General features: G+C 40.5%; 2 protein-coding genes across 9 annotated transcripts in view; one reads left to right on the top strand and one right to left on the bottom strand.

The window, feature by feature from the left end:
- The window catches only part of LOC121909074 (SPRY domain-containing SOCS box protein 4-like), a 79,786-nt gene that overhangs the window by 45,917 nt on the left and 7,896 nt on the right, over positions 1-25,973 (top strand). The window contains exon 3 of one of the 7 annotated variants that reach the window (XM_042429462.1): positions 14,532-14,608. The exons of the other annotated variants lie outside the window; for them this stretch is intronic. Coding sequence (XP_042285396.1) covers positions 14,532-14,572 — 41 coding nt within the window. The 3' untranslated portion in view covers positions 14,573-14,608. Of the gene's footprint in view, positions 1-14,531; positions 14,609-25,973 lie in introns of those variants that run through there. 7 annotated transcript variants of the gene reach the window in all.
- LOC121909073 (GTPase IMAP family member 7-like) lies at positions 18,978-24,513 on the bottom strand. Of its 2 annotated transcripts, none has more exons than XM_042429454.1 (4): positions 24,368-24,513; positions 22,188-22,283; positions 20,458-20,557; positions 18,978-19,931 (listed from the first exon to the last, which is right to left on the bottom strand). In XM_042429454.1, the coding sequence occupies exons 3-4, from the start codon at positions 20,486-20,488 to the stop codon at positions 19,075-19,077; spliced, it is 888 nt and encodes a 295-aa protein (XP_042285388.1). In that variant the 5' UTR covers positions 20,489-20,557; positions 22,188-22,283; positions 24,368-24,513; the 3' UTR covers positions 18,978-19,074. The 2 variants fall into 2 exon arrangements, with proteins under 2 accessions (XP_042285388.1, XP_042285389.1); XM_042429455.1 differs by lacking the exon at positions 24,368-24,513 and adding an exon at positions 24,077-24,142.

Consider the following 25,973-nt stretch of genomic DNA (forward strand, 5'->3'; position numbering starts at 1 on the left):
TGACACTGGGATGGGCAGCACCAGTCTCTACAGGATAACAGTTTAACTGCTCATCATGTTTCATAATTCTTTGGTTTCGCCCAGCAGAAATCTTTTCTATTCTTCCACTTTGAAGTTAAACAGCAGATGATATACCTTTGCAGACAGGATGTTGACTGCTGGGAAAGACTAAGACATCTTCCTGATAGTTAATTCAAAACAGAGTTTAGTTATTAGATGAGTGTAAAACCCTCTTTTTTGGTACATGATTGACATAAGTGAAGTTTCTGTTCTTTCTGTTGCATCTTCGACTCATTTATCATGGTATTACTGTGACTCATTAAATGAGAAAGCACTGAAAGATAATTTTTCCATATGTAGTCTTACAAATGGTGCCTGCAGGTGTCAACTGCATGTTATTTTGGCTGTTTCAGTGATTGTTTTCTGCTGTCTTGAACAGTCTGTTCTGCATTAAACAGTCCCTGACTGTAGCAACACTACATTTTTCTGTACAACTGTATCAGAGTACAATGTGTCTGTGTAAAATGAAAAAGCATAAAGCAGGAGACAAGTTAATATTAGGTTGCTTGCTTTAGTTGAGTAGGTGAATAAGGTATGCTGTGTTCTCAGGCAACTCTGCATCACTGTCTGTTGAGAGAAGAGTCAGGATTTCCTCCCATTGCAGTCTAAACACTGACTCTTTGAACAGCTTGTTAGAAGAGCTCTTACACACATGGACACACACCTGCCAGGAAGGGAAAGTGTGTGTGTTATGAAAACATGCTTATGATCTGACTCTGGCCATCTCTCCCTCCCCCTCTGTTTGCAGAACCCCATGGGGCTTATTTGATATCCCAACAGGGTGTGTTTTTTCTGTTACTCGGCAGAAAGCTGAAAGGAAACACATCTTTCTCTGTAGATTGTTACGTCTGATCACCTCAAATTTCTCTTCAAACTTTTGCTTAGAAGTCCTCCGTTCTCATGGGTCACCATGGGATTTACCACAACATCAAGAGCCTGTTTTCTACCCTTTTAAAACAGGTCACAAGCTTAAATTGGATGTTTTGGTGAAAGACTTCAAACTGCAGCTGGCCAACCAAAATATGAATCAGAATGAAAAGACAAAACACATCGCTGCATTTTAAGACTTGCATTTCTTAACCTGTGGTTTAAGTCCCGTCTGACTGTATGTGTGATGTCTGGTAATCTCATACACTCAGGCTTAGTTCAAAGTTCATACATTAGCTGTTGAAAGCATCTCACCTCAGCCATTTTCCATTTATGGAACCATCTGCTAGATTTCACGGCGAGTCAGTGTGATGGGCCACCTCGGAGAATATGGAGAATATAGAGTCTGCTCAAAGCCCTCAGTTGTACAAGCATATAGATAGACTTCATGCTGTAAAATGAGGTTTGACTGTTGAAAATGTGCAAAGCTTAACGCAGGCAGGAGACTGAAGGTTGAAAGGCTCATCCTGAGGGGAGTTTCTATAAGAGGAGGCAAGAAGGATTGTGTGTGTGTGTGTGTGTGTGTGTGTGTGTGTGTGTGTGTGTGCTTGTATGTGTGTGACAGAGGAAAAATACACAAAGACAATTTAAAAATACACATTTGTAATCACAATGCAAACGAGATGAGATAAACTTGCGCAGGATTACATGCTGTATTGTGTCCTGTGAAGCTTTCGTATTTAGGAAGGCGATGTGAATGTAATGTATGAATGGTGGACTCCACCACCACCATTTAAAAACTGCTATACAGTGAAGTACTGAATGTAAATAGATTGAATGGCTATTGCAGAAAAAATGTTGACCATAATTAGCATCAACAATGGGTTTTAATTTCATGAAAATCTTAAAGGGAAACTGGTATTTTTTCAACCTGGACCCTATTTTCTCATCATTTTGGGTCTAAGTGATTAATGGGGACAAACATTTTTGGAATGAATGTGGTTATATGTGAAAGGAACGAGAAACCAAAAGTATTGTTTTAGATTTGGTGGTCCAATTGGATTTCCCCTACCTGCGGCCCGTCTCTCAATAAAGCCTTTGTCTCATCTGTCAGCACACAAACACATATGATTTTACTTATTTTGCTTATGAGTTTTGGTTTTCAAAGTTGCATAATAATGTCAAATTTTAGAAAGATTTCTAAAAGGAGACCATTTTTAGGTTATAATCCTTAAAGGGAAACTGTGGTATTTTTCAACCTGGACTCTATTTTCCCATCATGTTGTGTCTAAGTGATTAATGGGGACAAACATTTTTGAAATTGGTCCAGTATTGAGTGAGATCGCTTCAGCCGGCAGCCGCAAAAAGGGCTGCCGTGTAATCCTTGGGGGCAACTGCGCTCGTCAAAGTATGTCCACTAAAAGTGCTTGTGAGTCATTTCACTTTGGTTGGTCAACCGTATTTATTTGAGCCGGAGGATACAGAGAGGAGCTAAAACAAACAAAAGAGGAAAAATAAAGAATGGAGGAAGAAAGGCAACAGGACAGTCAGAAAACACAACGCACAGGAACATTTACCTCAGAGAAACTGGGGGTTTGCCTGCGGTCACTGCTCTCCTGATGAGTGAAGAGGAAAACTCTTTTGGGACCTGTTAATGCCAGACTCAGAAAATCTAGAAGTGTTAACGGATGAGTAATCACTGCTGTGTAAATACTACAAATGGATTTACAACATTTATAAACACTGTCGTCCTGGAGACTGTTTCACCTCCACAAATCAACCGGCTGAAAAGAGCGAGGCCAGCTAGACCAAAAGTACAGCTCAACCACGGTAAGAAAAATGTGATTTCAACATGTAAATGTGTGAGGAACTACAGTATGTAAGTCACTCACGTATTCATCCGCACACGCCTGTTCGTTCACATGTGCGAGGCTGATTTTCAATGTGGTTGGACTGTAAGGAAACCAAAAAGTTAGTCATAATGCTGCTACATGTGGCTAGTTCCTGTGTTTACTTTCGTTGTTAGACACTTACAATAACAACCTGAGCCTGTCAGTGGCAAAAAAAGCACTTTTAGTGGACGTACATTGACGGGCACAATTGCCCCCAAGAATACATTAGAGCCCGTTTTGCGGCTGCCAGCTGAAGTGATCTCACTCAATACTGGATCAATTTCAAAAAAGTTTGCCCCCATTAGTCACTTAGACACAAAATGATGGGTAAATAGGATCCAAGTTGAGTTTCCCTTTAAGGATTATAAACTGAAAACAGTCTCCTTTCTTGAAATCTGTTTCTAAAATTTGACATTATTATGCAACTTTGAATTCCAAAACTCATAAACAAAATAAGTAAAATCATATGTGTTTGTGTGCTGACAGATGAGACAAAGGCTTTATTGAGAGACGGGCCGCAGGTAGGGGAAATCCATTTTGACCACCAAATCTAAAACAATACTTTTGGTTTCTCGTTCCTTTAACACATAACCACATTCATAGCTGAGAGGTCTTTTTAGGATATTAGTGCTCCAGCAGGAGCTCTGAATCTGAAACAAAGACGTCTGGTGAGAGTAATATTTCAATATTTCACTCAGAGGTGAAGTAAATAGCTTGGAGGTTCTCTCTTTGTTGGAGAGTGGGCAAACAGAGTATGATAACAGGCTGTATAGCAGCTTCATTCAATTCCAGTTTCGACTTGAATCAGCTTGCCTGCCCTACAGATGACTCTTATAGTGAGAATGAGGTCATAATTACTGTCTGCCTGTGTGTGTATGAGTGTGTGAATAGCAAACCAGCAGTATGTGGTCAGCTCGACAACAGACATTGTATCATACCGCTGTCTTTTTCCACATTACTGGCTTAGTCCTTTTTGAAATGTGTGTGTGAGAGTTTAGGCCTCATTAAGTGTACCATATAAATCTGTTCTGTGTGTGTGTGTTTGAGTGTGTGTGTCTGGTCATGAAAAATCCTCTGGGTTGTTCGGTAATGACTTTGTCTAACAGGCCTTCCTATGAACTGCGACTATTGGATTGTTTGTGAATTATTGTTGTGAAGGGAAACAGCATGACTGCGGGGTATTAAAAAAAGAAATTTATAGAAGCAGCTTCTTCTCGCCACAAGCTGCTTGTTTTTCTCATCACTCCGGTCGGGGCCTGCCTCGCCACGAGCAGTTGATCATCCACCTCAGATCATTGCTCCCATTCCTGTGGTAACACAACACACACATGTGAGACATAAAAACCAACAACACTCCAGGGTCAACATAGATTTGGGAAGATCAGAAAAAGCAATCAGGGTCAGATAAGTCGTTGTGCTAAGCACTAATGCAAATAAATACTGAGCGAGATTCAAACTGCATTATCCTGTAAATGTGATGTAAATTATTCATCCATCCAGCCCTCTGACTTCAAAGAATTTCTTTCTTCCGTCTAGAGGTGAACTAATCCCTCTTTGCCAGATAGTGTATATTTCACTTAATTGTTGCGGCATTACATAAACAGCATGTGTAACTAATTTATCTTGCTACCTTGAAGCACACTCTCATCTGCTTCTGTCTAACGTGTGTGCACGTCTCTCTCACTCACACACACACGCAGCTCTTTATTCTCTCTCATCTTGTCTCTATAATTGTACCAATTAGCGGTACTTTGATTCTCTACAATGGAAGCTGTCTTAGCTTCAGCCCTGATATGTGCCACTTCCTCTCTTTTTCCGTTTCCTCCTCTCTTTTCTCTTTGTACTCAAGCTCACACCCCAAACTCCATTGCCAAATCTGACAGTTTAATGTTGCCTTCCTTATCAGCTAATATACAAACCACCCAAAATATAATTTCAGACCTTTTTTGAATCATTAGAGTCCACTGTTTGGCTCACATAACTGTTATCAGGGGAAAACTTTGTAAATCCAATTCAGGGTATTGGTTTTAACTTTAGTTGAAGGATTACAAAGTCAGTTTTTTTCCTGATGGTGAAGCTAATGTCAGTGCAGTTTTTTTATAAGCCGCTGAGAAGTTGACATTAAAGGTTCTTCATCCAACAGCTGTGATATGATTCACCAGCGCAAGCCATTTTTCAGCCTCAGACAGTTTAGCTGACCAGAATACAGGACCAATCATTACCGTCTCAAAGTCTGTGAGGTAGGCAAAGCAAAGCGAAAACAGTGTGCAGCAGGGAAGTTAGGTTTAAAAGAGGAAAGATAAATAAGAAAGATGAGGTGGGGAGTGACAGAATGAAAGGGAAAGAAAAGGCAGTGAGAGTTACAGCAATGACAACAAGTAAAAGTAGAATGAGATGTAGGAAGAAACGGTGAAGTTTTATTAGGGGAACGGTGAAAGCAGGATACAAAGGCAGTGAGAAGGAGGATGTGAACAATAAGGACAGAAACTAGAGAAGGAGAAGACTTGTGCGGTTGTGTGGGATGATGTGAACGAGGCAGTGTGACACCGACACTCAGCTGATCAGCTGACTAAGAAAAGGTTACCAATCATCATATTTCCAAACGAGTTTTCTAAAACTGCGACACACCCACATCTTTGCATTATCACTTTTCGTCTATTTTCACTGTACTATGTGAAAAATGACAAACACACATCAAGATCTCTGGACTTTCAAATGTACTGAAAGAAACGTGGCACTCGCAGCATGCAGACACTTAATACCGGGTTTTCTTTGGCAGTGATGAATTCATACTTTGTAGTTAAAATCACAACTACAGGCTTATTTAGGCGTCACATTCCAGCAGATCTGTCAACGAGAAGTGACCCACTTTTTTTTCCCCTTCTGTAAGCCAGCCTGACATTCTGACCTCCCTCCTTCTTCCCTACTGTTTAGTCTGCATCACATGAGCTCAAACACTCCAGGTCAGACCTAAACCAGATGCTGCTGCCACCACCGCTGCTGCTGCCGCATGCAGACACTCATTCACCAAAACTACAGAACACTGAGATCCATTCATGCCTGGTGGGTTTACATGAAGGCTATAGCATCCTGCGGTCCCATGTTTTTGTTCTATTTAGTATGGATTGTCAGCTTGTATGGTTATGGTCATTTTTTCTTTCATTTGTAGAACTCATTAATTACCTCAGCATCATTTACTTCTGGTAACTTGCAGTCAGATGTCATACTCTCCTCAAATTCTGCTCACTATAGGTGTAAAGAAGGTATGCTTGAAAAGTTCATGTGTGTGCGACGTGTTGTCCAGCCACATTGGAAGGCAGAAGTGAAGACTGTGTTGTTCCAAGTGGAGTGAAAAACCATCAATTATAGAGAGGGGGAAGATGCGATAATGGTTTACAAATGGGGATAACAGGGCAAAATTTTGGACAATCCTTCCTGGAAGGTATCATACAGTAATGTTGCACTCTATTGAACACATGAAAAGTGCCTGAAACAGTGGTGTTAAGTATGAAAAATAAAGAGCATGAGAGAGCAGTTCGAAGCCTGCTCACTCTCTCTCCTCCATTGCAACCTGACACAGCGTTTCTGCTTACCTGCATGTTAGTTGTTGTTCTACCCAGAAATTAGTTGAGTCATGCAGATTTCCGTTCGGTTTTATCTGCTGATGTTTTGGAGATATCCATCACTGAGACTTTTGCAACCACCTCAATACAAAGGAGGTGAATAAAATTGTGTTTTTGCTGCTCAAAGCACTCCTTATATTTGGAAAATTACATTTGGGAAAACCCAACAGCAACATCTCCTTCCAGAAAATACTTCTGTACGTTATGCTGTGTGGACTGTGAGGAGACTGTTGAATTTTTTCAAATGTAATTTTTCAGTCACCTCCGCTATATTCACATGGCAGCACAAGTTTCAGCACACAACCGAAACTATCTGACTAGACGCCGTCAGTGAGAAAATGTTTTGATTTGGGTGAACTGATCCTTTAATACCGGAAGCGTTTAGAAATATTTCTGTAAAACCAGGTTTCGCTCTGCTTAGTTTGGTTTGATGCTTTGAAGTTTCGCTCAGGTGTGTTCATCAGGGTTTGAATCATGACTTGACTTTCTAGTGGCAGCCTGGCAGTTAACAATCTAGGGCCGAGAGCTTCACACTAAACTGCTGGCTGTGTGATATGTGGGTCAGTGGGTTAGTGCTTCAGCTTAACTTAGCTGCTAGCTGCAGGCATAAATGGCTCTGCTTTTTATGCTTCCCTGATTTGTCTCCCTCTGCTTTTTACTGTCACATGTACGTGTCCGTATCTCTTTGGCTGCTCGTTTTTTTTCTCTTTCTCTGAAGTGTTGCCTTTCTGTGCATTTAGACAAGCTATCAGCAACTCCTCTGTAGAGCCCATGCCCTATGAAGACACACAGAGAAAGGTATATGCTATGTGTTTATCTTATATTACCCAGCCTGGACTTTTAGTGACTTTAATGCACATTTTTAATGCATTTTACTTCAGGTTGGATTGATAATTTAAAATGCAAACTCTAGTTAATGTTCTCCCAAATTCGAGGGAGCAGTTTGTGTTTGCACCTGAACTCTAAACCACAAAGCACATTACAGAAGCTATTTGTGCTCATTTGAATAACGGCTGATTCACTACCCAGTTACTTAGTAGCTTCTGCAAAATGTAAAAGTGAAGCTATGACTTCAACCAATATTCTCCCCAAACTTAACGTCTTTGTTGGAATGATACCTCCGCCTTTGCAACTATTCTCTGTGTCCTTGCTCTTCTTGACATAACAGAACATCATAAAATGTCAGCGATTGGTTGTTCTGAAACTGCACCACATATTAAATGACACAGAAAAGGCTCAGATGTATGTGCATGTTCATTCTTCATCCTCTGCTTTGAGATCTAAACACCCTCGGCTCCAGTGGGGAACAGTGGTGTCATGTCAGTGCAGCTCGTAATCAAATATTTAACAGCAGAGATGAATAGAGAAGAGAGGAGAAGGAAAAAAAGAGGCAAAGAAAGATATGAAAAAATAAAATAAGACAGAAGACGAAAAGAATAGCAGAAGAGAGGGGAAACTGTGTGACATGCTAGAGAAGAAAGACAAACAGGGAAACATGTATAAAACAGAAAGCCTGAAAAGTGAAGATGGTGATTTTTTGCTTGCTATCTAGTGTCAACGCTTTCAGGAAAGAAGCCTACTGACAAAAAGGAGGGTATGAATAAAGGAGCAAGAGTGAGAAAAGAGAAAAAAGACGAACCGAAAATATACGGACAATGAGACAGGGGTAGCAGTGAGAATGATCAGGGATCAAAGCGTGGCAGCTGGAATGAAGAATGACAGAAACAGGATGATAAAAGACAAAGGCAGAAAGGAGAGACATTAGAGATGAAGAAGATGTGTAAGGAGTGAGTGAGGGGCAAATTGAAAGTCATGTCAAGCGACTGGTGTCAGTTCTGTGGAGATCACATGAACTGATAAGTGAAAGAAGAATCAAGGGGGAAGGCTGCTCAGAAAGGAGGGAGGCAGCAGAGAAACTGGGTGCTAATGAAGGGCTGCAAAACTTCGCCTGATTAGTGAAGCTAAAAGCGATCGAAGTGTGAATTTAACACACACAGGCACACAGATTGTAATGACTCCGAACTCATATTAAACATTAGATTCAAGTAAAGAAGCATCATTCTCAGATTTTTTACTCAAAAAATCCAAATCATCACAATCACATTTAGTATATTATAGCTTATAAAATCCAACCTCTCCAGCAGACACACAGTAAGTATTTTGATTGTGCTATTTCATTCAAAAGCTACAGAGAAAAATTGGAGTAATCGTTTTCAAGCATTTCTCTGTGTGAGCAATTCTGCTCAGAAGAGTGAGTAACCTTGACAAGGTAACCTGTACTTATTCTTTCAGACCTGCAGTTAAGTGGTGCTTTTGCTACAGTTGTGCTACCTTTAATTGACTGTCTGAGGCTCTGGGTCGGCATTACAGACGGAGCACTGATCTGGTTCAGCTCCTGAACTTTAGGCCTGATTCCCAGAAAGAAATTAAGCCTACAGTAGTTCTGGACTGAAGAGGATTTATAAGCCAGATCAACTGCAGTGCTACTTGCGAAACCAGCTTAACTCCAACTGGTTTTCTCAGAAATCATTTAGGATTGATTTAGCCTCATCTTGAATTAATTTTAGAAATGTTCAGAAGTCAGATCAGAGTTATGTCAAGACTCCAGAAATCTGCTGTTTATGTTCAGTGATTAAGCAACCCACAGACACTATTGGCTTTTTATTGATCCAATACAGCTTTTATGAGAAGCATCTGCTCTTACTAATGAGGACTAACACAGGTGCTTGACATTAATCTAGTTTAAATCAGTCCAGGACATATTTGTTAATAACTAAATAAATCAAAATAGTTTTCTTTCCCCTTTCAGAGAGTCACTTTGTGAACTAGCGAGAACTGGTCTAGATTAACTCCTCTTTACATTTACATCTTATCCAGGAAACCAGAGGCATTGCTATGATGGTGATTCACAGATATAACTGTCTCTATAGCAACCTGACTGCCAACACCTTCACCTGGGTGCCTTGCAGATATTAAAAGCTGGAAGCTTTTGTACAGCGTGGAGACAATAAATCAGAAATAATATGTGTTCCTTAAAATGAACCAGGAAACCTCTTTTTCACTATATTATCAGTGGATAGAAGTCAACTATGGTATAACATAGGAGAGTATATAAAAAAGATAAAGGATGTCCAGTCAGTTATCAAAGTCGTGTGTTTTGGTTTTGCCTGCAGGAGGGTTTGTGTGCCCTGTCTCTGACACACAATATGTGAGCTATGGTGTATTAAACGTTTTGACATCAGACAATATTAATATGTTCCTTACATGGACTTTGTGGATGTGTTTGTATGTGCCATGAGTAAAGAGTCCATGTGCAACACCATATATTCAGTTTGCTCTCTGGCAATCTGCTGCCAGCTAACAACCAGATCATGCCAGACGTGCTAGCTTAGTTACCAACTGTCAAGTGAATATTTTTTCCCCCTAAATATTGGACTGTTGAATAAAAACTGAAAACCCCACCGGAAAAAAGTTGGAAGTGTTTCAGCATTGCATCATTTTTAGTTTAGATTACCATTTATTGCATAATTTTCCATTAAAATCTTTTATTCTGCAAAATTATAAATCACATTAACATATTTGCATAAAATCTGAGCTACAGAGAGACAGAAAAGAAAGGGATGAGTGAAGATGGAGGATAAAAAGAGGTAAATTGACAGAAGGATGGAAAGGAAATGTCAGATCAGATGGAGAATAATATGTAGCTCAGGGAAAAGAGATGGAGGGATAAAGACGGACTAAAAAACAACTGTGAGAGAAGGAGGACAGAGAAGAAGTATGAAATTCTGTACACAGATGCATCCAGGGGAGTAGTCACGTCCTGAGGGAGCTAACAGGTTTACATTTCCCTACTGTACCACCTGTGTGTGTGTGTGTGTGTGTGTGTGTGTGTGTGTGTGTGTGTTAAAAGTCCCACTATTAGTTCTATTAGTTTCATGTAGGACAGAAGTGGCCCTGTGCCTTGAGAGACACTGAGAGAAGATGAGAGACAGACTGAATTACTGCAGAAAGAAAACCAGAGTGATTTCACACCTGATTATCTCTCCATTTATCCCGCTCTCTGTCAGGACCGATCCATTTCTCCTCATCTGTTCCACCCAGAGTCTGAGTGTGTGTATGTGTGTCATGCATAGAGAAAGAGAGAGTGAATCAAGACAAAGGTATTGCTATTGAATTTACTGTATTACAACATTACCACTCTGTCTTTTATAGTATTAGTCATTCTACGAGACACTCATTTAAATGCAATTAACTTCCAGAAATACACTCTAAACAGCAGTAAAAACCTTTTTGATGGATCTGTTTTGCTTAGCAGTCAGTTATGCACCACAAAACACCCGCCACCAGAGATTCAAGGAAATGTATGCAAGCAAGGAAAGCTGAGGGGCTGAAATCGGTTTTGAAAGCTCAGCAGTTGCTTTTTACAAACCCATAAATCCCACGTTTAACGCTGCCTCAGACTAGAATATGATTGTGAGCCACGCTTTTCCCAGACACAAATGCCCTCTTTAGATGAGTTTTTTTTTTATTTTTTATAGAGTGAAAAGACTATTTCCTATACCTGTTTGATATTCATTGAAAAAAACAAAACAAAACAAGGCATTTTAATACAAGCCTAACTTGATTCTGAAGCTTTTGGTGACCACTGATTCAGAACGTCATTGTTTTCATTTATTAAATCCACCACACACACACACACACACACAGCCACATACAGGTCCAGTGTTATTAACAGGGCGATCCAATCACTCTCCATCCCCGTAATGAATGAGAGCAAGATTATCCTCCCCAATCTTCGTCTCCCTCCCTCTTTGTCCAGGAAGCTGTAGGATTGGCCTCTAATCAACACTTCAATTTGGCCTCCTGACATTGCCAATTTACCGACAGACCAGATTCCTTTGTGTCCTCTCATGGATTCAGTTCTATTTAAAGGTCTCTCGGCCCCTCTTTCCTCTCTTTGGCATTCATCTCTACCGTGAATGAAAAACTCACCCAATTTATTCAGCTGTTTCTTCATTCACTCCACTTCTTTTTGTGCTTCCACTGAATTAGATGTGTGACATGAGCTTTTATCAAAGCCCACTCTGTGTTGTTACACTACAAGAAAGAAGGAATTCAGGTAAAGCGACCTGTCGGCACTGAAAGCTTGTAGACCATCAATGACATCATCTACTGTTTTATTCTTCATGGTGTTTCTGTAGTTCTGTTTTTCCCTCTTGCGACACATAAAGAGGAACTAAAGTCTGTCTATGAAGCGACTCGGAATTGCATCCATCTGTTGCTGTTGAAGACGAGTTGCACCATTTCCATGACAACGCTTCTTTAACGTTTCCTGTTTGCGCATTGAGTGAGAATGATGTCATGATTTCAGGCAGGTGAACGGGTTTGCCTTGGTGCTCAGGAATCCTGTCCTTTGCAGCAGAGAGCAGAGACATGATGTAATGGAGTTTATGTCCTTGAAAAACCTTTCTTTAACATTTTTTTTTTTTTTTTTTTTGTCACGGAAAGTTGACAGAGTACAGTCACTCTTTTCCAGCAACTCCCTGTGTCACGGTCGTACGGTGTGACACATCACACCTCTGAACTGCTTTAAGTCTTCTGTTTGCCTTTTTTTTTAAGTCTCTCAGTGTTAATAAGATATTGGAGTAATCTTAGCCAGGTCAATATTGTAAACCTAAGGACTTGCCTTGTTCACTTCAATATTTTGCTTGTAATATTAAAAGTAAAGAAAGAAATTAAAACCATCTGTGGCTCAGTATGCAACTGGCCCGCACTCCCAATTGTTTTTTTTCAGTTTGAAAGCTCAATAAACACACATTGGGTGCACAAGAAAACTCTTTCTGATGTCTACAATTAGTGTCGCTATTGCCTTGCAATACTCCAACAACTGTTTTGCAGGGCCGTAACCTTGGAGACCAGCTGCCCATAGTTGGGGCGCAGAGTCAAGTCTGGCCTCGGTCACAGTTCTCTCTAAGATCACCAACTTGCTCTGGCCTTTTACTCTCTTTCAAAACAGAAAATGAGTCAAGAAAAAAGCAAATGAGGACTTTCTTCTCACACAAAGAGATGACTCATAGCTTCTGTCACGTCTTTCACAAAATGTGGAATATTGAGGAATCATACTTTTAGGTTAGAACTTTCTAACATTGTGACATACTTTCCCCTCAACCCACATACTGTATATTATGAAGTCAGATATGGCGTAAAGGTCATGGCCTAAATCCTCTCTGGTATGCTCGTTCTAACCCATTTCACCCTTTTTAATCTTAAATTTAAATATACATTAAACGAAAAATCCATCTTACTCTTAACTGAAGAGTTAGTTAACTTCTTAAATACTTGAATGAAACTTTGTTAATGGCACGGGAAAAGTAGATCAGAGTAGATCAAAGTGAGGTTTCTATGCAAAATAATAAAGCTTATTCCTATTCAGCTGATTCCTCTTCAGCAGTGTGAAATTAAATCTGTCATAAGAGATTCTGAGGATGTTAAAGTTGTTGTTGTTCAGGAGAGCGCATATTTTTTTCACCTTGACTCAAACTGCTCACTATTTGCCCTTCTCACACATGGAACGTGCAACACTGCTGGATTCAATTATCCTAGTAAGTTTGTGGTTTACACAAGCTATGTTGTGCCGGCTTCCACATGACGTGACCGTTCTGGATAGATTTAGCCTTTTTTTCTACTCTCTAGGGGCCGCATCATTGCAGGGTGATTTCCTCCACACACACGTGTTACATCTGCTAACTAGAGATGATCAGCATTTCAATCTGGATCCCCTCAGTGTTGATGTCCTGTCAGCCGTGCAGCTGAGCAGCAGAGGACACATGTGATGCTTCTACATGTGGAAGGACCACAGAAATACAGTGAAAGGGGGGAAGGATACACCTTTTATTTGCTGGTTGACTTTTTGCTTCTGTATCTCTAGTGTAACACCAGAGAGACGATCGCCTTAATGGCTGTGAAATTGTCATATCTTATAAGTTTTTGCGTGCTTTGCCTGGGAATGTTGCAGAAATCCTACCGGGTCCTGAGCAGATAAATCTGTGGAGCGTCAGAAAAACCAATTCTGATTTCTGTTCCCACATGACTGAGTTGACAGCTGGGGACCTTTGGAGCAAACATACACATTGTCATTCCAAATGTGATTAGAGCCTTATACCAGAAATAAATGAAAGTAAGTGCATCACAGATACTTTTGTCTAGTTTTCATCACATATGTTTTCTTTATATTTTTACTTATTTCTGCTTCAAAACTTAATATTGGCACAAGGTTCATATTTGAAATAGGAGGCTCTCATGCCCCACACAGTAATGTGTGCAGGGCTGAAGGTAATATAAGTATTATGAATCATTTCTTTGAGGATATTGTTTTACTAACTGGCGCCAATGCCTTTAGTGGTCTGTGATCTCCTGTAGAATCCATCTCTGCCTGTGTTTCCAATTATGTTTCCCTTCTCGCACATTTTTCACACATCTAAACACACTTTTCCTTTTATTATCTGTGAAGTTGCAGTCACGGATTTCGCTCTCTGTTGTCCACTTTGTCCCCTCACTCCCTCTGCTGCCCTCAGTGTCCCCTCTCTCCTACTGTGTGTCCTCTTTTTTATCTGTCAATCCGCCTCTAGTTATCCATCACGTTATCTCCGTCTCTCTATCTAATTCACATTGCCCCTTCGTTCCCCTCGCCCTCTGCTGGGCTCTGTGCCCAGGCAGCTACAGTAGCTCGCTCCATTGGCCAGCACTGCAGCAGACTGGTCCAACCCCACACTGCTGCCCTGTCCTCTCACAGCTGAAGTTACTCAGTGCTGCTGTCAGAGACTTGTAATTCTGGTTCAGTACTTATTATAGTGTAGCTCATACAGGTTTGTGATTTTTTTTTTTAGATGTTAAGGTTATGCTAGAGTACACTTTTGTAGGAACAACTTAGATCAGCTGCTGCTCAGTCTGATCTCATTCTCTTCTCATGTGCACTTGGATTTTATGTTCACTTTTCATGGCGCCTCTCCTCTCAAGAAGAATTGACTGTGACAAAATGGTGTCAGTGCTTTAATTGTGTGTGTTTCTGTGTGTATGTGATGGATTACAGTTATGCAGTACGGACATCCATTGCGGAGTGCGCCAGCGTGAAAAGAGTAAAGGAAGTCACCTTGCAGTGAATCATTATAGACCGAGAATGTACTGTAGCTGCATTGCAGCTCGTTTCACCTCAACGATCTCAAGTTGAACAGTGTTTGACTTGTTTAAGTAACTAAAAGTGGTGCCAGGTAATAAATAAATGGAGGCATGTCACAGCAAAAGTGAAAGTCTTTTTAGCCTCACAGTACATAAAGAAGCTACAACAATATCTGAAATGAAATTACACACCTAAGCAACAGCAAATTAACAAGTTAAAGAACCAAGATAAAGTGCAGCTCTAATTAAGACAGATTTAGAGTTAAAGTTGTGTTTATTTTCAATTTCGATGAAACTAGGTTCATAGTTTAATAGTTACTGCCAGACTTTGCATGAAGTTAATCATCTTCTATTCTGCACACACAGTAAAGAAACTGAAATCGATCACATAAACATTTTTCTCCCTTTTCCCCTGCTGATGCCGCATGATCAATGCTTATTTTAGCCGGAGCTGTTTAATGTGAACTAGCTCCAAGAAGAGAAGAATGTAACCTTTGTGTGTAGTTAAAGTTTATGGTGGTGGGTTACAGATGTGGTTCACTAGGTCAGTGGGTCACATTGTAATGCAAAACTGTGTCTTGTGAATATGCTACATGCCTGGAAACAAGCCTACTGTACCACAAAATAAATTAGAATAATTCATTAGAATTACATTTTACCATATGAGCATATGCGTGCTTTCTGTCAGTTGTTCAGTGTCAGTGTTTGATAAAGTGGTGGGAAAAGAGAAGAATTTAGTGTTATTTAGGTTACTTTATTGTCCTTTTTTAGAAATGTATTCTGTGCTCATGGCAGTCATTGCTAACTACAGCAACAAGACACAGATAAACTAAATAAATAACCAAGAATGCAACAACAACATCAATCATCAGGACACCACACAGTTCAGATTGATTGAACAAAGGGCTCAGTGAGTCAGTGTATAAAAATAAAATTTAACCCTTCTCACACACAACCAGTTTCTTTACTATGCTAATTGCTTTGAGAGGTTTATGGTCATTGTTAGTTTGGAAATACAGTTCCTTTAACTTTAAGCCTTATGGCAGCAACTCATATGTGAAGGAGAATTAGTTGCATCATTAAAAACGGATGTTACACAATATTAGAAACTGATCTGAGTCCATTCCTCAACCAGAGAATAAACATTGCTTAAATGCCTCCTACACATTTTACATGATTCCACAGAGAAATACATTTTTTATCTTAATCAATACAAGCTGAGCAATTGCGACTTTCTTCCCCTTGAGCTACTTATTGACCATTGACTGTTGATATCATGCAGAAACTTTTGAGTTAATGTATGTTGCTAGGTAACCATAAAGTAAGACAAGTTACTCCAGAGAAAGTAAAGCTTTACTGGACTGTGTTCAGACCACTGGGCTCCTTCATCTCATGCTTTCAAAGGGAAAGACACGCTGTTGTTCATCCTGTTGCTGCTCTGAGCAGAGACCATGTCTTGCACTCAGCGCTGAAAGTTAAAAATATTCCAGCTTTTAGCTAAAGAATACTGCATATCAAAAGGGTTGTCTGTTGTCTCATAGCAACAGCGGTAGCCATGACAAGTGCTTCCCCCCAGCAGCTGTTGCATTGCCAGCTACATAAAGGTGCCTCTGGATCCAACAGCCAAAGTTGTTTTTAGCTCCATGTCACACATTTTGGAGCGCTTTCTGTTACTATTAGCTCACTGTTTTAAGCTATTAAATATGTGAAATTGGTATTTCCCATTATTTAATAACTCTAGTGTCCTTTACTTTAAAGAGAAGAGGACTCCTGACCGACAGTGATCTTTGATATTACATAAGACAGATTACTGATAAACATTTCATTCAATTGGCCGTCATATAAGCCTATGTGACTGCTATAAATATTGTGTAATACATAAAAGGACAAGACAGTTTGTGCCCAGACTTTGTCATAATCTTAGATAAGCGTTTCATAGCAAATGATTAAACTGATAATGAGGAAGTACAGTAGTACCTGAACATATTCAAAGGTATCGCAATGCAGCCCAATAAAAACGATTATATCATATATAATTCCAGTTGGTTCATAGTGAGGTCAGATTTGTGACCACAGAGACCTTAAGGATGAGGGTGTAAAACCTTGATGCTCTGCAATAAAAAATATTTACAGGCACCAGTTGAATGCTAATGAATGTTGGATGTGTTATACGTCAGTTCTAACTTTGTCTTTACGTGAAGGGTCAACTCATACTGTAGTTAAGAGGTCTTGTTAAAAAAGCTATTTCACTTTTCCACATCTCACATATGTTAAAGCCTCTGAAAACTTCAAATATTGAAAATGTCTCTAGAATGTTAATTGTTAACCACTAAATCACAAACGCACAAGCGAGTTAAACACGCAAAAACTCAACTGATCAGCTTCATCAGGAATGTGTGGTTTGATCAGATTTGATTGACCGTGGTCTGACAACATTAGCAAACAACCGAGCTGTCATCACATTTTGATTAAAATGTTGCTAAATCCCGATTGGTACACTGAGTTACATGATATCACCTTTCTCCAGCTGAGCCCTGGCCACTTCAAACCAGTGAAAAACGCACACACACAAAACACTAAAGCCGTTTAGCTCCCTAACATCCTCTAATAAATGAATTTCTTCATTATTTTTTGGCACCAGACTGCATCATGTGCCATCCCGAGACGTCCATATAGGCCTTGATCCCAAACAGACACTCCAGAAACTCAATTCTCTGACCAGAGAGGAACTGACTGCTGAAAACATCTGGTAAACCCTGGAAACATGTCTCTCAGTGACTCATGTCTGGACACACACAGAAGCCTTCTCGAACCAAAGTAGCAGTTTCCCATGCCTAATTAAAAGCTGTTCAGGAAAAGCACTGTTGCTATTGAGCAAAAAATGTAATGTACACATGCTATATTCACTCCATACTTCTGTGTTGAAAATCTTTTCATTGCTTAAAATAATTAGAAACCACTCATCCACAAGCTCGGAGCATTTTGGCATTTTGGAAGCTTTTTACACTTACTATACAGGTAGAGAGAACTGAACCATTTCCGGCGTGAGAGATAGAGAGATTTTTTTATCTGATTATGTGCATTTGAAATGGACTTTCTGGTCTCGCCCGATGTGATTTTCCGGTCGAGCCTGACCTCGTTTGTTACAACATGACTGACCTTGCATGGCATCATGACTGTGAGCCAGAGATGAGGATTAACTGTCTGTGTCAGCTGAAGAGAGACAGCAATTCCCTGAAGCCAATTGACAATTTGTTCAGATGTAATGAAATGGGTGACCGCGCGTCCCTCAACTCTGGCATAAAACCTGCGTGCGCTGACAGTGATTGCCTCATTTTTTTGCAAATTGAAAAAGTAAAAAACATGAAAGAAGAATAAACACAAGCTCAGTACTCCGCAACTCGTCTCCTTTATCACAGTTTATTCTCTTACCTTTTTCTTGCATAACAGCTTTGTTTTGATGCGTCTGCCTTTCACAAGCAAGAAAATTAGATTTTAATTACTTGAGCACAAGCGAGTGTTACATGTTCTCACGTTTCATAAATTACCAGCAGTATTTGGGAATCTGCTGTACATAATTAGGGAGAGTGCCGAGATCTGGGATTACACAATGTCTCAGATTCCTGATGATTTTAGAGGCAAAGGCAATCCAGTTTAAGCACGCCTGCTATGAAAGGCTTTATAATTATACAAACCTGCATGGGCACTGAATGTGCTACCAACAATAGATTCACCACAGAGCAGAGTGGTAACAATTCAAACTACAAGGCATGGAGCGGAAAAGAATTTCATTTATTATGCACTGCAGATGTATAATTTATAATGATACGGTGCCTAATGGGAGTTTTACACAGTTTTAAAGGTAGATGGGACATGAAAAAGACAAAATAGAGTCACATATGTTCCTCCTGCACATTAACCTTCCTCTCTTTCTTAGAGCGCAGCGGTCTTTGTGAAAGCAGCTGTGACATCCACAAGAATATAATGCAGCTCCTAAAGCTCAGTAAATATCTTCCAGGTTTATTGCCGGTGGGTCATCACATGAAAGTAGTTCTCATGGATTTAGTGTCGCAGCATAAAAGGCTAAATTTGTCACTTGTGACCACAGATGGTACAGGGTCTCTGGTTTAGAGTCATTGTGGCAGTTAAAGCCGAGACAAGCTGCCCAGTTGGAATAAAAAGAGAGATTGTGATCAGAGTTAGTTCAGGCACCCATTAGGCCGACATAGAGCCATCGTTTCAGTGTTCACTTCTCTCCTCCTTCTTCCCCTCCTTCATCACTCTCCCCCTTTCCTCCCTCTCTCCTCCACTGTCAGAGCCTGTATCCCATCCTTCCTCCACACTCGTCTGTCTCCTAAGCTCTCCCTTCACTCTCTCCTCCTCATCTCTCCTCTCTATTCATCTTCCTCTCCACACCTTCTCCCTTGCTCTTTGCTCAAGCTACCCTCCTGCTCTTCTTATGTCTCTAACCTCTGCTCCTTCTCCGGCTCCATTTTCACATCCATCTCTTGTTTTCTCCTCACACGTCCCACACCGGTCTCTGCCTCCAGCCGAGCCCTCAGCTCCTGCTCTCTGCGGCTCCACTCCTCCTCCAACCTTTGGTACATGTGAAGAGAGAAGTGCCATCCTCCGTTCTCCTGCAACATGTCCTCCACTTTACTCAACAGCTCTCTCACCTGCTCCTGCTCTGCTTCCTCACTTCCCATGCTCTTCCTTCCTGCCTCCTTGGCATCTTTCTTCCACCAAGTCTTTCCCTGTTTCCTCACACCTCCATTCACCTCCTGCTTTAGTGTTTCTTTCTCGCTGATAATGGTGGTTTTGTTGTCCATCACGTAGTATCGATAATGGCACTTTTCCATCAGCCAACGCAGGGCGCAGCCTCCTGATTGGATATGCTCCTGCACGCTTTTCCCTCTTCCCCTCAGCAAGTCTCCAAATGTAAACAATACCATCGTGTGTCTCCACACTGCAGAGGTCAAGATCTCCATCCTCCTCTCCACTGCTCTCCTCTCTGGCTCAGTGAAGTCCAGCAGAGGGATCACTAACAGAACAACGTGAGGTCCTCCAGGTTCACACAGAGACAAGGCCCGCAACAGTTCAATTTTCTCCTCTCGGGGCACAAAATCCTCAGATGAACCCCAACCTTGTGCATCCACCACAGTCAAGTGACGTCCAGAGGTGATGGCACCAGCAGCTGTGCTGGCTCCACCTCCTCTGGTTTCAAAAATCTGGCCCTGGCTCAGCAGAGTGTTACCAGCAGAGCTCTTTCCTGTCCGTCTTGGACCAACCAGAAAAATCTTAAGTTCACTTGAGTCTGGTGGAAAGAGATCAGAAAAGTGCAGGGAAAGGAGGGTTTTAATCTTGAACCTTCTCTTACTTCATAGATTTGTGAACATCATATTACAGTAATTGAAGAAAAGTTTTTATAGATTACAATATAACTGGACTGAAGGGAAGTGCTGAATCTTAACTGCCCACTTGAAATCATATGCTTCACCTCACATGAATCATATCCATCTTATTATCATCCTTATTTTTCTGCATACTTGTTTTCCCAGAAGATGAGTCACTGGTGGTTTACATGAGTAATACTTTTGTGAGAAATTTGTCATGTTGCTAAAATAATCCTGCCTTGCTTTTGACAGCAGAGCTGGTCTTAGATGTGGAGCTAAGCACTGCTGCTCCTGATAGTTAGCATGGTTCAAAATAAAGTGTATGATTTCTGGGCATGTTTAAAATGTGCTTGGCAAGAAGTCTACTTCTGCTTAAAATTGTATATGACTTAAGCCTTTGTGGAATATTTCAAGAAATTTGTATCTCAGGGTTAGAAATTCACTCACCAACATTTCCAGGTGGGCTCCAGCTTCCCATTGTGATTGTCGTTTTTGCAGATGATTCCTAGAAGCTGCAGAGTAATATCCTTCCACAACAGCGTTTACTCTACATCAGCAAAGCACATTGACAAGATGAACTACCTTTAACGTGAAGCCTGGTTTGAGTACCATCTCACTAGCTGCACGCTCTTCTTCACTGACTTTGTATTTGACGTCTGTGCTGACACACCATCCTCTTATCAACACTTTTATGACTTGTAAGCAGTTTTCATTACCAACTCTGCATTCATGGGGTGCAAAAAACTATCAAAGCTTTTTATGATTACAATCAAACTGTTGCTTTTCTCTTTTTCAGGAAGGCTTCAGCTGAATTCTGTTTAGTTTGTGTCTTAGTCTTAGTCAGGCTGTATGGATGGTAGTGTTGCATTGTAACAGAACAATCATCCATCTAGAGTTGCATCTATCACGTAAGAAAGGTTTCCAGCACATCCTGGAGTAATAAACATGACAGAGTTATTTATTCATGTGTTTATTACTAAAACATAGGAGTGGTACATTACAACAGCGTAGAGCATAACTGAAATGTTTTCACACATGCAGACACATGCATGTATGCATATATAATAAGCATGTACTAAAAGTTCATATGAGACGTCATAAAGTCATGAATCATTTGTCAATCATTAACTTAATTCACAACACATCAGTGACATGCTGTGATTTATGACCAATAGAAACAAATGAAGCGTTGTAGTATAAACACCCTCGTCATCTGATTCTGTTTATTTCCACAGTAGCCTCGTGCTCACTTATTTACCTCCACCATCATTGTTTTACAGCCGTCATAACAGCAACAGTTTCGCTTTCTTAAGACAATGGGCCTCTCACATTTTACACATCTTAAGGCTCTTCCACATGATGTGTTTGTGTGAATTTGCTGCTATCCTCATTCTCCCTTTCAGTATCACTACTCACATGTTTGGTCCGTCTGCAACCTTAATCTGAGCCCGTGCACCTCACAGATTATAGTTTACCTACCCTGACTCAGGATGTGTGCAGTTGTGCATGTGCTATGTGTCGACTTTTGTTTTTTGTGCCTGCAGTTTGATATGTGTGTATGACTCAGTGTATGCGCCTGTTTGCATGCATCTATGAAAGCTGCATCAAGCTGTAAACTTTATTTCTCTTCTTTGAACAGGGCTGCATGTTGCTAGCTCTACAGTTAATTTGGCAGAATACTGGAATTAATCGTCTCGCATGAGCAATGTCAAAACCATTTAGAAATGATTTCGAATCATTTATTTGTTTGAAATTCCTGTTATAGAAGTTTAAACTTTACACATGAATATCAGTTTGCTCATGATTAGAAGCACTACTACCGTTGTATAATGTCTTCTGTAGCTTTGGAAGAGCTTTCAAAGTTTAAGCTTAAACTACAAATCTATAAGAGAATGCCTGCATTACAAAGAGATTACAAATTGGAAAAGAGATGCTTTCAAGTTGCATTATGGAAAGTGGAGGAGTTTGACCCATGGGGAGAACTAAAAGTCAGGATATCTTAGGCCTCTACAACACCAATTTTGACATTTCTTAAATCATTTTGTCCCCTTCCTTTGTTGAAATGCAATGCTAAATCACTAGAGTACCATTTTCAGGAAGAGTCCTGCTCACATGCATTCACTTGTTATGAAATGTTGGCTTTTACTTCTTTGTATCCACCTGTCTCATCGGCTTACTTCAGTTTGTGATTTCCAGCATTACTCAGAATGACTTTGGGTAGTTTTCCAGACAGCAGGTATAAACTTGTTGCATCCGGCTGCAGGGTGTATTTTCTGTGGAAGTGGAGGTGAGCATTAATGGTAATGATACATAATATACACCTCTCTTTCACCTCTTCCTGTAAATCAGCTGATTTTTAATTTAAAACAGGGGTGGTGGAATATCACACAATTTACACCTCTCTGTCTCTTCGCTCCAAACCCCTGTATCTCCCTCTGTTTGTCCTCTGACCTTCTTTTTCTGCTGCTTCCGTGTGTGTGTGTGAGAGCGAGCATGCTCACAGATAACCACACACACATGCTGACCTGACAGGTAAATCCGGTGAAGGATCAGCTGGGTTTTTATCCCAGTGTGACTCCATCAGGTTGCTGGTGAGAGCTCGCCTGCTGCATGTGCACACGTGTGAGAGCTCATGCTTGTATGCGTGTTAAATGCACGTGTGTGTGTGTGTGCGTGCGTGTGTATGTGTGTCTGTGGTTTTCCCACCTTTATTTACACATAATCGACTGAAGCTACAGTGAAAGGGAGGGGCATTCTGTTCTGTTTTGATCTTTGCGCTCTGATCTCTTCTATCTCACCTCTATCTCAGTTTCACCCATCTCTGTCTTTGTTCTTTTATCTGACACACACACACACACACCCATCAAGCTTTCCTAGTCATCCATATAATTAGGTGACCTTGTCTAATGAGGCTGCCCATCACATCTGGACGTGTTGGTCTAATGAACAGCATGTATGTAGATATTAATGTATGTATCTCCACATTCTTAAACAGTTTTGTCGTCCTTGAATGAATTTGTTATCCTCTATAAATGATTGATATTTCTTTCCTTTAAAAGGCTATTTTTCTACCTTCTACACTATCATTCAATTTGAAATCTAAAAAGAGAATTTTGCTTCAGGGCTGAAACATTCGGTCAACTGAAAGAAAAGTAATCTGCACAAATTTTGGAGCAGTGTCTACGAGTTAGGGGGATCTATTGGCAGAAATGGAATATAATATTCATGAGTGTGTTTTAATTAGTATATAATCACCTGAAAATAAGAATTGTTGTGTTTTTGTTAGCTTAGAATGAAACCTTTATATCTACATAGGGAGCGGGTCCTCTTCCACAGAACCCGCCATGTTGCACCGCCATGTTTCTACAGTAGCCCAGAACGGACAAACCAAACACTGGCTCTAGAGAGGTCCTTTCACGTTTTTCGTTAGTTTGGCAGCCAATGTAGGTTCTCTTACACAACTGAAAAGGAGGGGTTGCAATCTGCAACCTTACCGCTAGATGCCACCAAATCCTACACACTGGTCCTTTAAGTCATGTTTTTAAGCAAAAATACCAACCATTCTCAGGTTCCAGTTCCTCAGATGTTGGTGTTTTTCTCAGTCCTCTATGATAGTAAACTGAATGTCTTAAGGTTTTGGACTTTTACAGCTACTACTTTGGTTTGTTGACCAAATACATGCAAAACTAATGACATTCCTATCAGCCTCAGCTGCCTGTTTTGTTTAGTGCTAATTAGCATGTGTTAGCATGCTATCACACTAAACTAACATGGTGAACATACCTGCTAAACATAAGCATGTTAGCATGCTGACGCTAGCATTCAGCTCAAAACTCCACTGTGCCAAAGTACAGCTTGACAGAGCTGCTAGCATGACTGTAGTCTTTTACTTAAATTTAACCATGAAGTCTCTTGAGATGCAATATCTCTTTTACAAGAGAGACCTCATAAATCTTGTTGTTCCAATTATTTACTGTACACTCCCATTAAAACAAGCACTGACACTCAGTGCCAGTGTTATTGACATTAAGTGCTAACAGAAATTAAGCTGTCACATTTCAACTACCTTATGAACGTTTTCCATTTGACTGTTTACACTCATCCTCTGTCAGACTGTGAGCAAGTTCATCTTGACTCATGTCAGTTTTGAAACGCACGCTAACAAAATGCCACAGTAGATCAACGTCAGCAGTTTCTCTGCAGATTGGGCACAGAGATGAGATGTTTTGCATAAACGATGGTTTATCATGTTTGCAAAACTGCACGTAAGCAAGAATATTAATTGAAGTTGTGCTTAGTAAATTATACCAACAGATTTCCTCTAATATTGACATTTTTATGAATAAGGGCTGCCTACCTGCAGTTTGTCACTGTCAAGGATATCTGAGGGTCAGACTGCTGCCTCTTCTCTCATTTCTGTCTCCTCTATTTATCACCCTCTCTCCTCTTTGTGTTCATCCTCCTCTTTCATCTCATTCTCTGCTTCATCCCCTCCCTGCTTACTCACCCCAGTCCTCCTCCTTCTCCTCCTCTGCTCCCTTATTTTTCCACCTCTCTTTCACATCTTTCCTCCTCCTGTTTCTCTTATCACTTTGCCTCTCGTCCCAGAGGAGACAGTGAACAGTGGATTTACAGTAATGCAGGATGGTAAAGAGAGAGCAGGGCTTTAAAAAGAAACACAGCCATGGCTTGTATTACCACCAACTCCTCTCTACTAGCCAGCTCTGCCCACAGTGCCTATCTTTCTGTGTGACAGCAATATGGCCGGTAAGATATGACTCATACCACAGGAACTATTTAAGCACCAAAGTTAGTTTTAGCCACATATCACAAGATGGAGTTTGCTCAGGGAGGACAAAAAAGGGATTTTCACACCCTCCTCTCCTAAATCTGTGTGGGACGGACTTAATGCAACTATGTTTGTAGCCATTAGTCCTCCCACCCTGTGGCTATATCCTTTTTTTTTAATACAAAAGGGTTTTCTAACAAATCCTACATGGATTGTGGCAACATTACTGTATTAGTCCTGCCTGCACAACAGCTGCTTCACTGTGTATTAAGAGTGCGACTGTACTAAAAACTGGCAATGGCACAGTATGCTGGGGGAAGAGGATACGGGACACCAACAGAGGTGCATTAGTTATGGATAACGCCAACTTCCCTCGGTGGCAGTGAAGGACGTTGGTGTTTGGCATAGTTCAGCGTCTCGTGTGTTTGAAAAGGAGGATGCTGCGCTCAAACAGTAACGTTACACCTGCTGCTAATCCCCTCCTTTGTTGTGTTGTTCTTGCTTTAAATGTGGTTTGAATACGGTTATTTTCTTCCATTCCTCTCTTTGCTGTGAACCGAGGAAGCTCTTAAGCCCACTTTTCTCAACAGTACTTTTTATGTTCACAATTGACTTTCATTTGAAACATTATTAAGCTGTTTTTACATTACATTACATTACATTGTGTTCTTCTAGTAATTAGTATGGTTGTTGACTTAAGTTAAGATTAGTCACTGGTCCGCATGCAGTGCAGTAGAGCTCTTACACATCTAATAAGTCAAATTCATCTTGTATTTGATAGCATTGCTGATTTACCATTTAGGTATAATGATTCCCAGCTTTCAGTTCTGTTCCTGTGTTGATTTGTGTTAAAAAAAACTCCCCATCACATTTCAAAAATCCAAATGTCCTCCCTTCAGCTCTTCATGGTTCAAGTTGGTGTTTTGAGAGAGCAAACAGCTTCTGCAGAAACTTCGGCTAAAAGTCCTCTTTCTTAAACCTGCCAAATTTGTAGAACATTTTTAAATTGGCTACATAATTGGCTCTCTTACCTGTCTTAACTTTGAGTTAAGACAAGTAAGAATTAAGTTCTGTATTTGTGACAAGTGCTGGACACCCTAAACCATTAAGAACCTGCTCTGTGAATGTCTAGTTTAGTTTTGCTTCAGCTCATCTGCTGATTTTACTGCTCTGG

This window comes from Thunnus maccoyii, chromosome 12 (genome assembly GCF_910596095.1).
Source record: "Thunnus maccoyii chromosome 12, fThuMac1.1, whole genome shotgun sequence".
In the NCBI taxonomy this organism is placed as follows: Eukaryota; Metazoa; Chordata; class Actinopteri; order Scombriformes; family Scombridae; genus Thunnus; species Thunnus maccoyii.

What these genes read in the sequence shown, in the direction of transcription:
- LOC121909073 (XM_042429454.1), bottom strand. Translation starts at nt 20,488, where the DNA reads ATGGGAAGCTGGAGCCCACCTGGAAATGTTG. An exon ending in GAGCCCACCTGGAAATGTTG is followed by an intron (nt 19,932 to 20,457) that starts GTGAGTGAATTT and finishes TCTTTCCACCAG; the next exon opens with ACTCAAGTGAACTTAAGATT.